This window comes from Dendrobates tinctorius, unplaced genomic scaffold (assembly GCF_039654945.1).
Source record: "Dendrobates tinctorius isolate UK_male_01 unplaced genomic scaffold, ASM3965494v1 ptg000022l, whole genome shotgun sequence".
Taxonomy (NCBI): domain Eukaryota; kingdom Metazoa; phylum Chordata; class Amphibia; order Anura; family Dendrobatidae; genus Dendrobates; species Dendrobates tinctorius.
The window spans coordinates 44,851,934-44,873,026 of NW_027361690.1; the positions used below are offsets into that span (position 1 = coordinate 44,851,934).

Sequence of the window (21,093 nt, forward strand, 5' to 3'; positions counted from 1 at the left end):
TTAAAGTATACAAGTTGTATATTGTACAACATTTTGTGCATTACATCTAATAAACCTCTACTGCAATGGGGATTTTTATTTTGTTTGTTTTTCAGAGCTCAGATAATACCAACTACAAGAGCACTTGAAACCACAACATTTCTGAAAAATGAAGTGGAGTATATGCCTTGGCAGGCAGCTCTGAACAGTCTCAGTTACTTTACCCAGATGTTTGATCGCTCTGATGTTTATGGACCAATGAAGGTAAAATGCCAGAAGCTATTATCTCTCTTGTTAAAGAGGTTGTCCGAAACCTAACAGTGACCCTAACACTCAATATCTATTTAGTTTTAAAAACTACCTACTTTTGTAATGTGCATCAATCAAAAATTCCCTATAGTTCAATCTGTACTGTCGTTTCCTTTGTCTGTATTTTCTTTTCCATTTCCAATGATGTTCCATTTAAGCCTCCCAGTATGCATTTGAGATTCTCATACAGACCATCAACAGAGGACCGAGGCTGCTATAACTCACCACTGTTTCTTTTTCCACCCTAAAATGGAACATCATCACGGGCTGACACTGTAGTCATCCGCCACAGCTGCTGTTACTGCCCTGAAATGGCAGGTGTTTAGTAATGTCCATTTCCAGGGCTGGGCTAGTCTCTGTTTTACTGAGCATGCGCCAGTTAATTCTGGTTCATGCTCTCCATGCTCATCTTGTTCTCTCCCTTTCAACGTGCATCAGCAGTGTGCTCCCTTGGCTCATCACTTCTCTTTAGAGATGACAAGGAAGCACACACTGGAAGTAACATTGAAAGGAAAAGACCAAGGCCAGAAGGTAGATCATACTGAGCATGCATCAGAATTGAGACAACTGGCACATGATCTGAGGTCCCAAGACTAGCCCAGACCATACATTTTATGTGACTGATGACGTCTCATTTAAGGGTGGTGACAGCAGCTGTAGGGAGTGTTTGCAACAACAACACCCTGATGATGTTCTGTTTCAGGGCAGAAAAAGAAGCAAGGGTGAGTGACCGCAGCACATGCCCGAAGATGTTCTGTTTAGGAATCCCCACTGCATGTTGTGAAACACAAATGGAATGGCATTGAAAGTGGGAAAAAAAACAGATAAAGGAAGTTAAAGTAAAGAGGGAATATAGGGGAATTTTTAATTGATGCACATTATAACAATAGTTTTTAAAATTAAATTAGATATTAAAATGTTCCCTACTGTTATGGCTTCGGCCGCGGACGCGGCCCAGCCAACGTTTCCACGTCATCAGACCATGATGACATGGGGAATGCGTCCCAGGTGGTAAAGGAATGTGGACCCACTGGACCACAGAGGGGAACCCGGGCCTGCCTGGACTAGGGAAGGGCAGCGACCGGGGTCTGAGGCAGCTGAGCACGTGGACAAGGTGGCGACATGCAGGACTAGATGACACCGCACAACTTCAGGTATGAAGAAACATAAAGTTTATTTAAACAAAGTAACAGTACACAAACAAGACATAATGCCAGGCTCCTGATTCCGCACATCAAGGAAGGGCACATGTCTCTGGTTAATAGACGATGGCAAGAGGTCATCATGGGTTGATGCAGTTCAGGGTCATCTGGCACGGGCATACTAGGAGGACCTCTCTCTCTGACCTCAGACTTAGCACAGGCACAGCAGGAGAACATCAGATACCAACCTCGGTCAGACGTCATCACAGGGTGTACCCCTGTCAGGACATCGGGACACAGGCAGGACACGGACGACACAGAATCAAGAATACCGGCGTGGCAACTCAGGTCATCAGCTGGTCAGATCCAGGCAGAGCCGTCACTGAGAAACAAGGCTGGAGACTCCCCAGGAACACAGAAGAGGAGTCCGTCCAGGAACACAGGCGAGACCTACTCTAGAAAACAGGCTGGACCACCAGAACCATGGACTGGACATCTGACCACAGGCTGGTCAACCAGAACCACGGACCGGATATCTGGACACAGGCTGGACAACCAGGACCACAGACCGGACATCTGGACACAAGTTGGACATCAGAACACAGGCAGGACATCGGGACACAGGCAGGACACCGGGACAGAGGCAGGACACTGGAACAAAGGCAGGACACAGACTGCACAGATCCAGGAACACCGGCGTGGCAGCACAGGTCATCGGCTGAGACACGGACGGCACAGGACCAGGAACATCAACGTGGCAACTCATGTCATTAACTGAGACACGGAAGGCAGAGGACCAGGAACATCAGTGTGGCAGCTCAGGTCATTGATTGAGACATGGACAGCACAGGTCCAGGAACACCTGCGTGGCAGCTCAGGTAATCAGCTGAGACATGGACAGCACAGGACCAGGAACACTGGCGTGGCAGCTCAGGTCATCGGCTGAGACATGGATGTCTCAGGACCAGGAACACCGGCATGGCAGCTTAGGTCATCGGCTGGTCAGATCCAGGCAGAGCTGTCACCGAGAAAAAAGGCTGGAAACTCCCCAGGAACACAGAAGAGGAGTCTATCCAGGAACAGAGGCGGGACCAACCCCAGAACATAGGCTCGACCTCCAGGACCACGGACCGGATAGCTGGACACAGGCTGAACACAGGCAAGACATTGAAGACATCAGCAGGACATAGGGAAGCGGTCGTCAGGTTCCAGATATGAGACATGAGCTTCTGGCACCAGTCAGCGGTCATCAGGCTCCAAGCTGCCATAATCAGGCTCCGGACATGGGACCTAGGAAGGAACTTAAGCAGGATGGTGCAAGCACCGCCAGATTGGATCGAAGCCAAACGGAGCTAGCACCGCATAACAAGCTGAGCACAGCATAGTAGACACTCAGCAAAAACACCAGACTCCGTCTTCAAAAGACGAACCCAGGTTTGTTCACAGGACACCAGTTACAGGGAACTCACAGTCACTGGGTACATGGTTCCAGACACAAAAAGAATCAAGACAAAGACTTTGGTACCAACACATAGACAGGAACATAGACAGGACAGGTCCAGGGACAAAATACATCAGCTTTCCTAGAACTGATCGCAAGCAGAACAGGAGCTGAACTCAAAACACACATGGCAAGGTTCAGGAACTTAATTTGAAACTCTGGCAATGCCCAACAGAAAAGAGGAACTTTATATAGGAGCTGCCCCTCAGCAATAGGCTGGGGACAGCAATTCAAGTGCACACACTAACCCTAATAAAAGCAGGAAAGGTGTGGCCGCGCGCACCCTAAGCACAAACAGAAACAGCATGGCAAACACAGGAACTGAGGCCTAGGGCACCTGGCAGCGGCTGCAAGCCTTTACACATGTGGAAAGTCATGCACCAGCTGCAGAGGACCTCACAGCCTACGGATAGCTTTCACAGCGGCAGCCAGGGACCACACATGTCGAGGGTCATGCAGCGTAGCAAAGACTCCACAACACATGCGCGGCTACGCAGCAGAGCTGGGAACTGAGCAGCATCCATACAGGTAACAGACAACAGTATCCCAGCTAGTTAGGGGGAAAGGAGCAAAGGGTTAAAGCAGAGACATGCAGCGTAACGCCGGGGAAACAGGCTACAGACAAGGATACAACGGACACATAAATAGGACCAAGTACAGACAAGGTCAGGTATAGGAACAGGTACAAGAACTAATGACGAAGGCCTGGGTATTCTGCCCCCTGGGTGGCTGACTAAGCAGGAACAGGAATCAGGCATGGAAACAGATCTGGGTATACAGCCCCCAGAGAAGGCACAAACACACCGGCGTTACACCTCTTAGGTTTCAGTCAACCCCTTTAAAGCCCTGTGCAGACATTGATGCTTTTGTCATCTATATGCTGTCCATTTTAAACACACTGCCACATTATATTTTATGGGGCTTTTCATGTGCGGTTTATTTTTCGGGGGCTTATTATCTACATAAAAGAAAATAGTTTGTTATGCTGATATAACTCGCCCGTTCAAATAAATAGGTCAATGATAAAAACCTGACAGCTTTCCCTAAGAAGAAACATACCAGTATTTACAAAATCAGTGAACTACTTTTCAAGAAAATGATCTTTTTTTTATAATATATTTCTTTATTGAAGAAAATTGTAGCAGTAATACAGCTAGAAAGTACATTTTCGGATAAACATGTAGAAATAAGACAAGCAGTATATTGCCGAGAATAGTAGGTTTGACTAACGGAGTCGAACCAAAAAAGTACAACAAAATTAACAGTGAAAACTTTGCATTGGTACAGAGAGATGCAGAGGTAACTGAATGATTGTCATCTTGATGAATATGCAAAGGAAGGTTCCTTTAGAGTCTTTTTTATTAGGGCTTGTGCAGAAATGGAATTGTAGGTGAAGGGGATATAAGTGTAAAAGTAGGTAAGATCTGAAAACTGAAATCTATTGACCTATTGGTGGGAGGACTCCTTTAGAAAAGGGGAGCAAACAGCTAATGGGCTAGCATAAAAGAAGACCGGAGGGGCCTGGGGACTTTAGAAGACTAAGGAGAAGCATATTTTTGCCTCCAAGAGACCCAACCCTTAAAAAAAAGGGGTGTGAGTGAGATTCCCAACTGGAGAGCTCCTCCATTCTGTAAATGAGTTTGATTTTTTCGAACCATTCAGCAAGGGGTGGGGGAGATGGATTCTTCCAGTGGGATGAGATTAAATGTTTGTCTGCGCTCAACAATAGAGCCAGAGGACCATGTTTTATTAGCCTACAGTCCGATGTGGGACAAGAAAGCAGCACTTCCTTAGGAGAGAGTTTTCTGGTTATCAACTTTAGGTCTATAAGCGTTTTGTTGACCTCTGACCAAAAGTCTTTCAGAAGGGGACAGGTCCAGAAGATATGTGATATATTGCCTATTCCCAAACCGCACCTCGATTTTGATTCGATTAATCCAAGATGATGCAGAAACTCAGGTGTCCTATACCATCTCGTGAGGATTTTGTAAGAGTTTTCTTGTAACAAAGTGCATCTGGAGAACCCTCTTGAGTTGGCCAGAACCTTAAGTTCTTCTGAGTCAGATAGCGAAATGCCTAACTGTTTTTCCCATGAAAGTAGACAAACTGGTTTCAGTGAGCTGGAGGGGGAAATAATATTTTTGTATTTTCTGGAGAGCAGCCTGGGGATAGGTGTGGGGAGTTTCGTCAGCATTTCGATCCAGGACCAGTTTCTGGCCTTAGTGTATTTAGCATTACATTTTTTTAGAATTTCAGAGGCGTGGGCTTCTTGTATAAAGTTCTCCGGGTATGTGCAGGCGTCTTTAGGCCAGATATCTAATAAAGAAACATTTCCTAAGTCCAGTTGGGAAATTGTCTGATATGGGAGTCGGTGCCACATATTGAAAATGTCAATATAGTTGGGGTTAAGAATATATGGAATGACATTAGTGGGTGTTAGTGCGGATAGTCCTTCAGAAATAGAGAAAGTTTTACTTAAGTCGTTTTTGACTTTTAAAGTAGTCAGGGTAATTGGGTCTAATTTTAAATGGGCGGGGGGTATCAAATTGTTCCAGATATAATGGTGCGCATTTTTCTCAAGGAGAAGTAGTTCAAGGTTATTGTGATTCGGGGATTGGTATGCACGTGCGAGTTTTAACCATCTACTGATGTGAATGGCTTTCTGATAAGAAGTGAAATCTGGAAAGTTTAAGCCCCCAGATAAAATCGGGAGAGTAAGAAATTTATGGGAAAGCCTTGATTTTCTGAACTTCCAAACGTATTGTGAGATAGTTCTCCTGATGGACGAAAAAAGTATTAGGGAGTGGAATTGGCACCATGGACATTGTGTACAGTATAGTATTTTAGGTGTGATGTATGTTTTGATTATGTTTATCCTTCCCAACCAAGAGAGGTATGGGTGGTCGAAGGACTTTAATTGCTCCTCAATTACTTTGATCAGTTTTTCATAGTTTTCTTTGTAGAGATCTGGGGGATTCTTGGTAAGGAAAATTCCTAAATATTTAATGTGGTTTGTAGGCCATTTGAATGGTGTTGTGCCCTTCAGGAAGGAGATGTCTTCATCTGAGGCCGATATATTCAATGCCTCCGATTTGTGCCAATTGATTTTGAAATCTGATAATTCACTAAAATTGTGGAAAAGGTCAACTATATAATGCGTGGCTACTCTGGGGTTGGTAATAAGGATGAGCAGGTCGCCAGCGAAGGCTGCGCATTTCTGCTCAGTGTGTTTAATTTTTAATCCCTTAATATCTGGGTTTTGTTGCACTGCTTGTATTAATGTTTCTATTACCAGTATAAAAAGGGTGGGTGAGAGGGGACAACCCTGACGTGTGCCATTTCGGATGACAAAGGGTTGAGAATATATACCATTAATTTTTATCTTAGCGGACGGTGCTGAGTATAAGGAAAATATAGCTTTGACGAAGTTGCTAGGAAACCCAAATTTTTCAAGTGTTTTTTCCATGAAGTGCCAGTTTACGCGGTCAAAAGCCTTTTCGGCGTCGGTTGATAAGAGGACTAAGGGGGACTTTGTTTTAAATGCGTGGTTAATCAAGAAAATGATCTTTGACGTAATATGTACGTTAGCTGTTCAGTGCCTCTAGTGTGGTCCAGTACATCATCTCTCAATTTGGCAGCCCAGCTCATCTCTCTCTTAATAAAAATATTAATAATAATAATTTTATTTACCCTACATAGCGACAACATATTCCGCAGCACTCTACAATTGAGTAGGGACATGTACAGATAATAAATATATCCTAAAGTAACACAGTTCACCAGTTACAGGAAGAGTGAGGACCCTGCTCGCAAGCTTACAATGAATAAAAAAAAAATAGAAAGTCACAATAGGCGAAAGTCCTTGTCATGTATGGTCCAGCCATCATTATAATAAATAGAGATTTTCATATAAAGCTGCATGATCTGGTCAACAGCCAGTATCTAAGTACAGTGACCAAGTGCTATTGGGTGCAAGGAGGAAGTGGACACAGATGAATGAGAGAATGAGAGACCAGATTCTGAGGAAAATGTAGAAAAGGGAAACAGGGAAGAGTGAGGTGAAGTGATAGGCCTGTCTAAAGAGATGTGTCTTTAAAGCATGCCTAAAAACGTGGGGACTATGTATTAACCCCTTAGTGATGGAGTCACATTTTTTAAATCTGACCAGTGTCATTTTTTGTGGTAATAACTCTGGAACGCTTCAACAAATCGTTCCAGAGTTATTTTGAGATTGTTTTTTCATGACACATTATACTTTATAATAATGGTGAATTTAGGTCAATATGCTTTGTGTTTATTTATAAAAAAAATCAGAAATTTGAGAAAAATGAAATAAAAATTAGCAATTTTCAAGAGTTGAATGATTATCCCTTTAATCCAGATAGTCACACAATAGAAAAACATTAATAAATAACATTTTCTTCATGTCTGCTTTACATCAGCACCATTTGTAAAATGTTCTTTTATTTTGTTCTCATTTTAGGAGGTTTAAAAATGTAGCAGTAATTTTTCATTTTTTCAAGGAAATTTACAAGATTTATTTTTTTTTGGGACCTATCCGTGTTTGAAGTGCCTTTAGGGGTGGGTCCCATATATTGGGAAATCCCCAAAAGTTATATCATTTTAAAAATGGCACCCCCTGACATATTGAAAACTGCAGTCAACTAGTTTATTAACCCTTCAGGTGATTTTCAGGAATTAATGCAAAGTGGCAAGACAGAAATGAAAATGTGTATTTTTACCACCTAAATGCCACTAACTTCTGAACAGGCTACAACAGCCGTCAGACTCTAAGGCTGCACAATCATGATCTCAGGGTGCCAATTGGGATAAAGAGGAAGCCCTCACACACTGTTAATCATTTACATGATCTAGTCAGTGTAGTCACTATTGACAGCAGCATCTAAGGGGTTAAACAGATTTGGACGGTGCAAACACTGATTGTGGCTGATGCAGCAAGTTGTCAGCTATAGTGTACAGCCGACAGCTGCTGGATTGTCACTTGTATGGGGAGGCTATTCTCTTACATCTCAGGTCAGTTAAAAGACGTACTGGTGGTCATTAAGGGGTTAATCACATTGTCTGGGGTAGTGCATTCTAGAAAACTGGCACAGTACAAGAGAAGTCTTATGGAGGATGTTATTCTTAGATTAGTGGCAGAACTGAGAGCACAGGTAGGATGATAAAAAAGATGAAGATGTAAGGCTAATGTCCCTGCATACACAATGCTAAATCTAGGTACGCAAGACGCATGTGGATCTATGCAGATCTTAAGGAAAGAAGTACGCAGGCCTATGCTGCGCACAGAAACGCTAATGTGAAACCAGCCTAAGGGGGTGCAGAACTGTGGAGTGCTTTGTGGGTGCGAGAATTTATATTGTACTCTGTAGCAGATGGATATAATGACTGGCACAAATGTGGTAAAGGGGCCAGATTGGGGGGGTCCACTGCTTACCACGTCCAGACGACACAAACACCAGGTGATGCAAAGACGAGACGGAGGCAGATTTCAGTTGTAACAGATCTGGGTTTATTGGCCGTCCTCCTGACGACCATAGCCATGCACCGCAGTTCCTTTACAGTTCTCCGTTTCCAGGCCCGGGTACCTTCACCTTTCCTTCTGTCGAAGTGACATCCCTCACGGATCTTTCGCTGGGGCTGTCCTAGACCAATCTACCGCCAGCGCTTCACCTGCCCGAGGTTGTCATCCAATCGCTACCCCCAGGGCCTCGTCTGTCCTGCGGTCCGTCATGTCAGGGCCACCCCCCTGACTGTCTCTTCCTGTCAGTCCCCTGGTCGAACTCTTCCACTGGTCTCAGTCTTCTGTCCTGAGTCTTCACCTCCTGAGCTCCTCCCAGGACTAGCCTAGCGTGGAACCCTAACCTGTCCTATTTATCCTGTATCTCACTGGGAATTTCCCTCCTGGGTTCCTATCTCCCCGCCCCCATGACTAAGCGGTTTCTTAAGCCCTAAGCTGATGTCAAGTCCTGAACTACACTCCCCCCTGCCATCTTGTGGTCAATTCTAGGTACTGCACTCCCTTTTCTATCTTTCCCAGCTGTTACCCTTCCGTCATTGCCAACCTCCGTCTATAGTGCACAAACCATCCCCTCCTACTTCCAGTCAAAGCTGTCCGTCAAGTCACCTTCCCCACACTCCCCCTTCTTTTGTCTATTGTCCTGCCGACAATCGTACTCCCTACCTACATCGTCCTGAAGCTTGTCCACAGTCTGTTGTCTGACCGGTTGTTGGGCCAAACCCGCCACATGTGGGGGGCCGAACCAAACCGGGAGCACCATGCTCCGAGCAGCCTACTGCTACTTGCCGGCGCGCACGCCACGTGACAACTTCTTTCAGGTTGGCGAGGTCCACCCGGACTACTCTACGGCGTGTACCTCCCACTACTCTCCCCTTCTGCTACCTTCTACTGTCCGGAACGCCATGACCGAGGCCTTTCGCCTACCAGGTCATCGTTGGTGCCCGCCCATCCTTTTGGGGTGTCCGTGGTGTTGGGGACCTGACTGACGGGCCACTGTCTGGAAATCAACTTTTAGCATACCGTTACCACTACTTTAATAACAATAGGAGTTACTCCACCGGAGTAACCCCTTTTTCTTTGTTCTTTTTTTTCTTTTCTTTCAACACAACATTTTAAAACAGAGCATAAATACTCCCCCTTCCTTTAACACAAGCACTTTCTCCCCCCCGCATCCCCGCTATATCAGGAGCAAGTAAGCAGCAATAAAACATGTCCCTTATCTTGGATGTCGAACTGTCCTCTGGCCTGCACAACGGTGCATCGAAATCCCGGTAGTCCGGGCCATCTCCTGATAGCCGGTATCTCGTCAGTAGTAAGGGGCTACAAGTTGACTAAAATAGGGGGGATAAGCCCCAATGATAAAGCGCCTGTGGCGGGCGCGAAACGTACGTCGGGGGTCGTTGCATGGGCCTTCACCTCCTCTGCTCCCCGGTAAGCAGCCTGCCTTTACTTGTTTCCACACTTCGGTCATTTGGACCGCTGGGCGGGTCGTCTCCCGGGTTCTCTCTGGCACAATTGCGCAGTTTTGATATGCTGATACATATGTTATTAACTATTTAAGAATCCTTTCACATGTCATTGATTCATTTATGTTCAGTGTCCATTGGACTTGCACATTGACCCCTCTGGATGGTTTTTTTTTTTTTTTTGGCGCTCTAGACATGTACAACTATGTACAATACACATTCAATTGAGTATGCCATATTTGACTATCTTTTACCATTAGACATATGTCTGTTATGTGCAATGCCCATGGGCTGACTGAACGTTGTGCCATGTAGATTTCGAGCACTGGTATCATTTTATTTACCCTGTCCTTGTCTGTCCTGATTGTTGTATCATTGGGGCTTATCCCCCCTATTTTAGTCAACTTGTATACTTGTCAGCACTTGATGTGAGTACTAATAAAATTTATACTTTTGCATATATTTTGGATCCGTTACTCCGTTTTCTCCTTTTTAAGATTAGCATATGGAGTGGTAATCCATGCACAAGGCGTTTTTGGACCATGGTCACCGCCTTGTCTCGTTCTCTGATACTGGGCATTATCATATATGTGTGGTTCCCAATGGGTAGGCCACAGGGCCCGACAAGCAGGCTGCAGCCGACTCTGGGGGTGACGCAGATGCGGCCGCAGGGCAGGCCGCAACCGGAGTCGCGGATGGGGCCGGAGTGGCGGCCGGCTTCAGGTGACAGGCCGCTGCTGGCAGGTGGGACGCAGCAGCGCCGGCCACGGGCTGGTTCCACACCGGCGACGTGGGCCGATGCGCCGCAGGGCGGGGTGGCTCAGGGCGGTGAATGAGAGTGTCGGTCGGCCCAGCAGAGGCCGCAAAGCCCTCCGCAACCGAGGCTGTTGGAAAGCAGGAGGCCGCACGGGGAAGTCGAGTGGTGGGGGCCGCCGGCAGAGCCGAGGGACCGCTCACCTTCCCCAGTGCCACGGCCTCCGACAGGCCACCCCGCGGCTCCTCCCACAGCCTCCGATCTTCGCCCCGCCGTCCGGCAGGGCTAGCCTCCAGGCTCGTGGGTCCCGCGGGGGGGCTCCCCAGCGATGTCTTCGGCAGCTGCGCCAGCAGAGCCCACAGTCGTTCCTCCTCTCCGCCCGATGTCTGGGGGGTTGTCAGTGGCTCCCGAAAGCAGGTCTCCCAGCAAGATTTGACCTCTTGACACCACCTCCATTCCAGACGTCCGAGGCCACGGCAGCTGCAGCGTCGCATCCCGTCCGGTGTACAGCAGTCGAATGGCGCCAAACAGCTGCAGCCGGTCTTCCCACCCGGGCCGCTCCCGCCCTTGGGTGGGGCGATGGTCAGCTTCTCCACCCATATTCCCGGGTCCAGTATGAGGGGGTGGCGGTCTCCAGGTATACACCGCTTCCCCCAGGGATGAATTTGAGACAGCCCCAGTCCGTCCAAAGCAGCGGCAAATGCCTGGGCCTCTTCCTGGCGTTGAAGTACCACGGCCATGTTGTCCGGCTTCTGGTACCGCTCCAGATCTTCTGATGACTGCCCAGGATCCGGAACCAAGTCTCAAATTTGTAATCCACAGGCGGGTACATTTGTAATCCACAAGTGAGCGAATTTGTATTCCACAGGAGCGCAGCTCAAGTCCTTTTAGTTCTCCTGACGCAGGCTTGCCGCAAAAGTTGTAGTATTGGCGGCGGCGATCCTGCCGACTACGCCAAATGTGGTAAAGGGGCCAGATTGGGGGGGTCCACTGCTTACCACGTCCAGACAACACAGACACCAGGCGATGCAAAGACAAGACGGAGGCAGATTTCATTTGTAACAGATCCGGGTTTATTGGCCGTCCTCCTGACGACCATAGCCATGCACCGCAATTCCTTTACAGTTCTCCGTTTCTAGGCCCGCGTACCTTCACCTTTCCTTCTGTCGAAGTGACGTCCCTCGCGGATCTTTCGCTGGGGCTGTCCTAGACCAATCTACCGCCAGCGCTTCACCTGCCCGAGGTTGTCGTCCAATCGCTACCCCCAGGGCCTCGTCTGTCCTGCGGTCCATCATGTCAGGGCCACCCCTGACTGTCTTTTCCTGTCAGTCCCCTGGTCGAACTCTTCCACTGGTCTGTCTTCTGTCCTGAGTCTTCACCTCCTGAGCTCCTCCCGGGACTAGCCTAGCCTGGAACCCTAACCTGTCCTATTTACCCCGTCTCTCGCTGGAAATTTCCCTCCTGGGTTCCTATCTCCCCGCCCCCCATGACTAAGCGGTTTCTTAAGCCCTAAGCTGATATCAAGTCCTGAACTACACTCCCCCCTGCCATCTTGTGGTCAGTTCTAGGTACTGCACTCCCTTTTCTATCTTTCCCAGCTGTTACCCTTCTGTCATTGCCAACCTCCGTCTATAGTGCACAAACCGTCCCCTCCTACTTCTAGTCAAGGCTGTCCATCAAGTCACCTTCCCCACACAAGGTGGATGCATTGGTGTAGCAGCTGAACAGAAATACGACACTGACTGCAGCATTCAGGATGGATTGGAGAGGAGAAAGTTTAGTAATTTGTTATTATCATTTATTATGCTTTGCTTATTTAGAACTATCTTATTTCACAGCACTTTACATACATCATCATCACTGTCCCAAATGGGGCTCACAATCTAAATTCCTATCAGTCATCTGTCTTTGTAGTGTGGGAAGAAACCGGAGAATCCGGAGGAAACCCCCCCCCCGCGCAAATACGATGAGAACATATAAGCTCCTTGCAGATGTTGTTCTTGGTGAAATTTGAACAACTAACTAACCATTGAGCCACCGAAATGCCCGTAAGAGGGAGGCCGATGATATCACAGGCTTCAGCTGGGCCTGCGCTGTCAATCAATAAAGCATAGGGTGGAGTTGGTTGGCCAGATAGACTGAGAGATGGTGCACTGGGCCACGTATGATGCATGAAACACCTAATTTGTACATTACTTTGAAAAAAAAAAGAGAAGTAGTTTACAGACTTTGGAAGTACATACAGTATATGCTTCTTATCAGGGAAAAGTTGCTCACTTGGTGCTCAGTTCATAATTTCGCCCTGACAAACTTCCTTTAATTATGCTATCTTTCTTTAAACAGACTTATATGAAGAAGCAAGTTATACCTCTATTTAACTATTTCAAAAATATATCAGTCAATTGGACGGAGAGACCTCCAACTTTAATGGAACAGTAAGTACAAATACCATAAAACCTGGGGCTTTGATATAGATGTCCGATCATAAGGATTGGTGAGGTTCAACTCCCAGCAACCTCACCGATTAGCTGGCTGAAGCTGTGTGTGACGGGGATCAGCAACCGGCCCCCCTGCCGGTTATCGCTGATCTTGCTCGATCAGCTAGGGCCGTTTTTCGATGGCTGGTCTCCCGCTGCCCAGCGCGCATCGCTGCGTGTGGCAGCGAGAGACCAGTGATCAGCGACGCTGCACGCTGATTTCTAGTGTAAACAGCGGGTATCCAGGAGCCGAGGCTCCTGGATACCCGCTGTTTACATTAGAAACCAGCACTCAGCGTCGCTGGTCCTGATCACTGGGGCTGTCGTGACAGCTCACCAGCGATCAGCCTAAAGATGTCCCAGCGATCCCATCATGTCGGATCATTGGTGGGATCACTGGGACATCGTTACGTGTAACGGGGCCTTAAGGGGACTAACAAATAAGCAAATAAGTAAAAGTGAAAAAAAGATTAAAAAATAAACATCTCCAAAAATGGAACAAACAGAATGCTTTGGTTCTTAAGGCTTCTTCACACTTCATTGATTTTTCTCATATGTAAAAAATGGTAAAAGTGTCATCAGTGTTTTTGATCAGATTTTCTTCAGATTTTTTCAATGTGTCAGTATTTACCATGTGTTTTGATCACAGTTTCATCAGGTTTTCTCAGATAAAAAAATAAAAGCTTCTATATATCCCACAGTCCGTGAAAAATGGGCAGCACATGGATGGCATCCAACTGCTGGTCGATTTTTTTAACGGACACAGACTTGTACTGGTGAGTTTGAGTTTGAGCAGACACTCAGATCAAAACCAAACTAGGCTATGTAATTTTGTCCGGACTACTAGGTCTGAGGAAAAAATCAGACATCTGAATTATCCCATAGACTATCACAGGTAGGAGCACTATCCGAGAAATATGCAGAGAAAACTCGTATGAGAAAAACTGACGTGTGAAGGCATTGTCGGTCTGGGTATAAAATCAGACATCTGAATTACACCAGACTATCATAGGTAGGAGTGCTAGCTGTGAAAAACGGCAAGAACACTCGTATGAGAAACTGATGTGTGAAGGCAGACTGGGGTGCCATGGGCCCACCAGTAACCAACTCCAAGACCCCACTTTTCAACTACATACAAATGTGACATTATCCTCAAACACAAATGTACAGCCAAGGAAATAATTATTTGATCCCTTAACATAGTAACATAGTAACATAGTTTTGAAGGCTGAAGGAAGATCTTATGTCCATCTAGTTCAGCCTATTCTTAGTGCAGCTGTTCTGCATTGTTGATCCTGGGGAAGGCAAAAAACCCACAGAGTAGAAGCCAATTTTCTCCATAGGGAAAAAAATTCCTTCCCCTAAGCTGGGTCAACCATCTACCTATAATATTATGTTATTTGTAACCTTCTATACTGTTACTCACAAGAAAAGCATCCATTCCTTTCTTAAATTCATTCAGTGAGTTGGCCATCACCACTTCCTCAGGAAGAGAATTCCAGAGCCTCACTGCTCTTACCGTAAAGAACCCTCTTCTATGCTGGTGCAGAAATTGTCTTTCCTCCAAATGAAGAGAATGCCCCCTTGTTCTTGTCACAGTCCTTGGTACAAACAGTTAATTGGAGAGATCTCTGTATTGCCCTCTGATATACTTGTACATATATATTAAGTCTCCCCTAAGTCTTCTCTTTTCTAGAGTAAATAGACCTAATTTTGATAACCTTTCTGGGTATTGTAGTGAACCAACTCCATTTATCATTTTAGCAGCCCGCTTTGAACCCTTTCAAGTTCAGTAATGTCTTTCTTGAGCACCGGCGTCCAAAATTGCACACAATACTCCTAGTGTGGTCTGACGAGTGATTTGTACAGAGGGAGAATTATGTTTTCATCTCGTGTTCCCAGACCTCTTCTAATGCATCCCATTACCCTATTTGCTTTGGTGGCAGCTGCCTGACACTAGGCACTCCAATTTAGCTTCTTATTGACTAAGATGCCTAAGTCTTTTTCCATGTCTGATTTCCCCAGCAGTTTCCCATTTAGTAAGTAATTATAGCATCTGTTTCTCCTTCCCATGTGCATAACCTTACACTTATCTGTGTTAAACCTCCCTTGCTGATTTTGTAAGTTTGCCCACTGACAAAGATATGAACAGTCTATAATTTTAAGGGTAGGTTAATTTTAACATTGATAGAATAATAAAAATAAAAAATAAAATCCAGAAAATCACATTGTATAAATTATATAAATTTATTTTCATTTTGCAGTGAGAAATAAGTATTTGATCCCCTACCAACCATTAAGAGTTCTGGTTCCTACAGACCAGTTAGCACTCCTAATCAACTTGTTAACCTGCATTATAGGCAGCTGTTTTACATAGTCACCTTTATAAAAGACTCCTGTCCACAGACTCCATTAATCAGTCAGACTCTAAGGCCGGGGTCACACTAACCAACGCAAAATACGGTCCGTAGTTTACAGGCATAATACGGATGAATGACCCCTAAATAGTGCTCCGTATGTCATCCGTCAGCAAGGTGTGGTCGCGTATTTTACCCATGTCAGCATCCGTATGTAATCCGTATGGCATCCGTATGGACTCTATATGGTGAGATTTTCTCGCAGCCTTGCAAAATGGACATTTAACGGTTTTGAGGCCTGCCAACTATTTAAATCATTAGCCAGCACCCTATTTATTGGCTCAGGAACAGGTGGCTGCCTCCATTCTGTCCATTTGTGACCTTGCCTTCACTAGGTGTGTTGGGGTTGTATGTGCAACATGGCAAACAGTCTGACTTTCAACACAACTGAGCAGGTTCTCTTCAACTGGCTTTTGTCACGCCGCTTTGGTCAACCATACCCAGTGATAGTGGATCCGCGGAGGAGAAGACGCATGTGGGTACATCCACTTTTGAGGCAACGACTCACAAGAGGTCATTTTCACCGCCTCTATTCTTCTCTGCGGGAGCATCCGGCTAAATTCTACCAATACTGTCGCATGAGCCTTGCAACATTTGATCGACTCTTGGAGACAGTGCGCCCTGGGATAACCTTTCAGGACACAAGGATGCGCAAAGCTATATCTGCAGAGGAGCGACTTCTACTCACATTACGGTATGTACTACACAACCATATTCTCTATGTTCATAATGTGTTGGCCAAAGTATGTATTTATTGCTTCTTGGAGTAACTTTTATGCCCTCATCTTAGTCCACATATGTGTCAACTTACAGACCAGAATGCTATGTGTAATATGTACTCAATATCACTAACTCATTGTGCAAACAAAGATGTGTGTGTTATTTGCTCTGAAATCCTACCAAGTTTGTTATGTATGGACCTGTTTGTTTTGTAAATGTGTGCATTCTAAAATATTACTTTTCTGTTGTTCTTCAGCTTCCTGGCCACTGGCCTGTCTTATGCTGCCCTACACCATGAGTTTCTGATTGGAAGATCTACCATTTCTGGCATAGTCAGGTCAACATGTAGTGAAATCTGGACAAGACTACATCAAGTCGTCATGCCCGAGCCCAGGATGGAAGACTGGTTGAGGATATCAAGGGACTTTGAGGAGGAATGCCAGTTTCCAAATTGTATCGGGGCCCTTGATGGCAAACATATCCGGGTGCGTAAGCCGTCGAACTCTGGCTCCCAATTCTTCAATCATAAACAATACTTTTCTGTTGTATTGTTGGCTCTGGCTGACCCTCAATACAAGTTTATAATTGTTGACATTGGGGCCTATGGAAGGACGGGAGACTCTAGAGTCTTCAATACTTCCATAATGGCTCGGCGGCTACGCACCAACCAGTTGGATTTACCACCACCATGCCAGCTACCAGGCTCCACTCAAGAATGTGTCCCTTATGCCCTTGTGGCAGATAAGGCGTTTCAGTTAACACGCAATGTCATGAGGCCATATCCCCGGCGCAACCTTGACCACAGGCGCAGAATTTTTAATTTGCGCCTATCACGTGCTCGGCGACTGGTGGAGTGTTCCTTTGGCATTCTTTGTGCCAAATGGCGTGTACTTCAGTCTGTCATTCAGCTGAGTGAACAAAATGTTAATGAAGTAGTGAAAGCCTGAGTGGTTCTTCATAACTTCACCAGGATACATGATTGTTCCTCCTCTGCTGGTGTTGTGCGTAGGCCGGACAATGTGCGTAGGGTGAGACCACCTATCAACCCTCAACGTAGACCGCTCTCTGGCTTCAAAGTGCGTGATATTTTCACTAATTACTTTTTGGCACCTGAGGGGGAAACTTCTTGGCAAGAGCATGCTGTCTCTATGTTGTAAATTTTGGTTTGATGTGTGTCCAAAAATATATATTTCTACCCCTTCTGAATCAAGGAATGTTTAATTGCATAGGTAAGCGTATGTTGATAGGGTTTTTGAGAATTGAGACAGAGACGTAAAGTGTAGTAGACAAATTTTTACTTTTGCCTTTTTTTTGTGGTTTTGTTTTTTAAAGGCAAACATATTCTTGAGCCCTATGTAAAACTTGGGCAATGGGCCAAATTGGCCATTTTGCATTTTTGAACATTGTTGCAAAACAAACTTTACAAACATATCCAACAAAATATATAATGCAATAAAAACATTGCAACATCATACAATTGGATTCCAAAGTAAAAAAGAGGAGGTTTCCATCATCAAAATGATCTAAAAAATATGATACAAACATTTATTATGAATGTTTGCAAATCAGATTAATAATCCACCATGACAGGCAAGGCTACCTTACGCGTTTCTGAGACATATTACATGTCTGCAAAAAAGACAATATTTCAGCACACTATACAGGGAAAGTCAAAGGATCACATTACAATACTCAGTTGATAATATATAGAGTGAGCGTGATGTTCTTGAGGCTGTTTGCCTTGATTAGGAAATATAGTTAGCTGGCCACAAATTAACGAATTTAATATGGACAGCACGACTTTTCTATGTATTATCATGTGAGTAGTCTATTTTGATCCTTTCACTTTACCAGTATAGCGCGGTGAAATATTGTATTTCTTACAGACATGTAATATGTCTCAGAAACGCGTAACGTAGCCTTGCCTGTCATGGTGGTTTATTAATATGCATTGAAAACCTACATAATAAATGTTAGTTTTATATTTTTTACATCATTTTGATGATGTAGAGCACCTCTTTTTTACTTAGGATTGTGATTTTTAGCACCAGTTGTAACACACTGGACATCTCCTGCCATCAGTCCACTTATGGACACTGATGTACAGTATGCATCAACAATTTGCATGTTTGTAGCCACTTATAAATTGTGGAATGTTGGGGAAGGAGAAGGCGGAAGAGCAGCCTGTGGTTGCGGCTGACTATTTTGAGCAACATCGCCCTGTGTGGGGGTATACTGTTGCCCATGATGTTGGTACTGACCTTCCTCCTGTGATTGTTGGGGGTAGTGGCCAGAGTAATACTGCTGAGGTGCATCTTGTTGGGGCGGGTAGGCCCGTTTCTCATACCCACCAATATAACCATGTCGTCCCCAACCAGGTTGGGACCAGCCTCCAACACTGGGTGGGAAAAAGTGGCCATATTGGTGGGGTTGGCTAGAGGCAGACATATGATGCTGCTGTTGGGAAGTTTGGGTAGGGGGAGGAAGGGGGTGAGGTGTAGGCCCACGTATTTGAGGATGTTCAGACCCTGCTTGAGCAAGCATCTGGGTGGGTGGTCTCATGCGCATAAGATTTCTGGGGGAAAGCTGCCACCTCTCCAGATATTCAAAAAGCTCATATGGGGTATTGGGGGGTGTGCTTGCATCAAGCAGGATCTGAAAACATCCTCGAATACGGAGCCTCACCTCACGGGAAAGGGCACGGAGATAAAGGGCAAGGCTACGTGAGTAGGCCTCCTCTCCATCATCTGTATTGACTCTAGATAGGTAATTTAGGACCCCAGTGTCAACATTGGTCCTGGTATCTTGAACAGCCATCTGCCGCCTTCTTCTTCCTCGCTGGGATGTTACAGCAGCCTGTGGAGAGCCCCGGATCTGGGCAGTTGGGCTGCTGCTCATGTTGCCCTGCTCCTCCAGTATGGGTGATGGGCCAGCAGCAGACGGTCCTGGTGGTGGGGTTTGGGGCGCAGGCAATGGGTTCTCGTGTGATGACTCTTCACCCATGCTTCTTGTTGGGGGAGAAGATGGGCCAGCCACCTCATCCCCTACAGGATCAATTATGGCCTCTGTCTCTGAGCCCGTTCCTCGATCCGTAAGGTTGGAATGAGTTCTGTTATGAAATATAACAGAGCCAAAAATACATCAATATTTTTGGCCCTGTAAAGTATGGGTGCAATGTGGTGTGAGGTATCTACTTACGGTCTCAGATCCAGAATTGGGGCGAGGAAGGAGAGGCGGTCAAAATATACGTAATTTCTTCTTACGTATCCCGCATCCCCACTCCTGGACCGCTGCTGTCGTTCCCGCCGGTACTGATCCCGGATGCTGCGCCAGCGTTTCATCACATCTTCCACTGCAATTTGACAGGAAATATTATCAATTTCACATATTTGATCGGTCACATTTGCTACCAGTAGTCTAGGCATGTGGCCTTCTGGGGTATGCTTTCTAGCCAGGGTGGCATATCTAATTGGCCCATCCAGGCCAGATACACAGGGTCTGAATAGTTTATGTATCAAGTAACTACACTTAATAACTTGGTTGGCTAAGAGGATGAGGAGCTTGTGGCCTGGGAAAAATTATGGCAGTGTGAAACTATGTGTCACATCAAAATCTACCCACCTCATGAGGAAAAAAGTAGAAGCACAGGAAGGGGAGGGGGGCAGAATCTGTATGCATTTTTGGTTGTGAGGTAATTTTAATCATTTTTGGGCCTTGTACTTACTCAGTTTCTGCTGCTCCTCACGTGGCCGATCACCAAAGTCATGGAACATCTGGCGACATATGCGCCTCCATGATGCCTCCTTTCTTGCCCGGTTTGCATAATTGGCATCCCTTTGGTCCCAGAGTTCGGGCCGCTCCTGCACTAATACAATCAGCATTTCCACATTTAGGAAATATGGCACCATGACGCTGCTGTACTCCGTGGAGGCTGACTTCATTGTTGTCTGGAGCGCTATTTGAGCTCATTTGCATGTCTAGGCTTCCTGATGATGGATTGGCCCATTTCCTGTCACCATACAAAAGACCTGTGTATTTCTCGCAAGTCACACGTGTGGTCCGTGTGTAATCCGTATTTTTTGCGCACCCATAGACTTGCTTTGGCGTATTACGGGCGTAGTACGCTGACAATCGCAGCATGCTGCGATTGGCACGGACCATAGAATACGCCCGAGAAGTATATGGCTGTTGGGAGCAAACCCATAGAGAATCATTGGTCCGTGTGTAATGCGTGCTTTTAATGCCTCTCACTCGTCCGTATTCCTCGCCAGTGTGACCTCGGCCTAACCTCTACAACATGGGCAAGACCAAAGAGCTTTCTAAGGATGTCAGGGACAAGATCATAGACCTGCACAAAGCTGGAATGGACTGCAAAACCATAAGTAAGATGCTGGGTGAGAAGGAGACAACTGTTGGTGCAATAGTAAGAAAATGGAAGAAATATAAAATGACAGTCAATCGACATCAATCTGGGGCACCATGCAAAATCTCACCTTGGGGGATATCCTTGATCATGAGGACGGTAAGAGATCAGCATAAAACTATACAGGAGGAAATTGTTAATGATCTCATGGCAGTTGGGACTACAGTCACCAAGAAAACCATTGGTAACAGATTACGCCGTAAAAGTATCAAATCCTGCAGTGCCTGCAAGGTTTCCCTGCTCAAGAAGGCACATGTGCAGGCCCAGCTGAAGTTGTGTCAATGAACACCTGGATGATTTTGTGAGTGATTGGAAGAAGGTGCTGTGGTCATATTAGACAAAAATTGAGCTCTTTGGCATTAACTC

General features: G+C 45.8%; 1 protein-coding gene across 1 annotated transcript in view; it reads left to right on the forward strand.

The window, feature by feature from the left end:
• ANPEP (alanyl aminopeptidase, membrane) overlaps positions 1–21,093 on the forward strand; it is a 74,209-nt gene that overhangs the window by 37,216 nt on the left and 15,900 nt on the right. The window contains exons 14-15 of the mRNA XM_073568660.1: positions 96–243; positions 13,034–13,125. Coding sequence (XP_073424761.1) covers positions 96–243; positions 13,034–13,125 — 240 coding nt within the window. The remainder of the gene's footprint in view (positions 1–95; positions 244–13,033; positions 13,126–21,093) is intronic.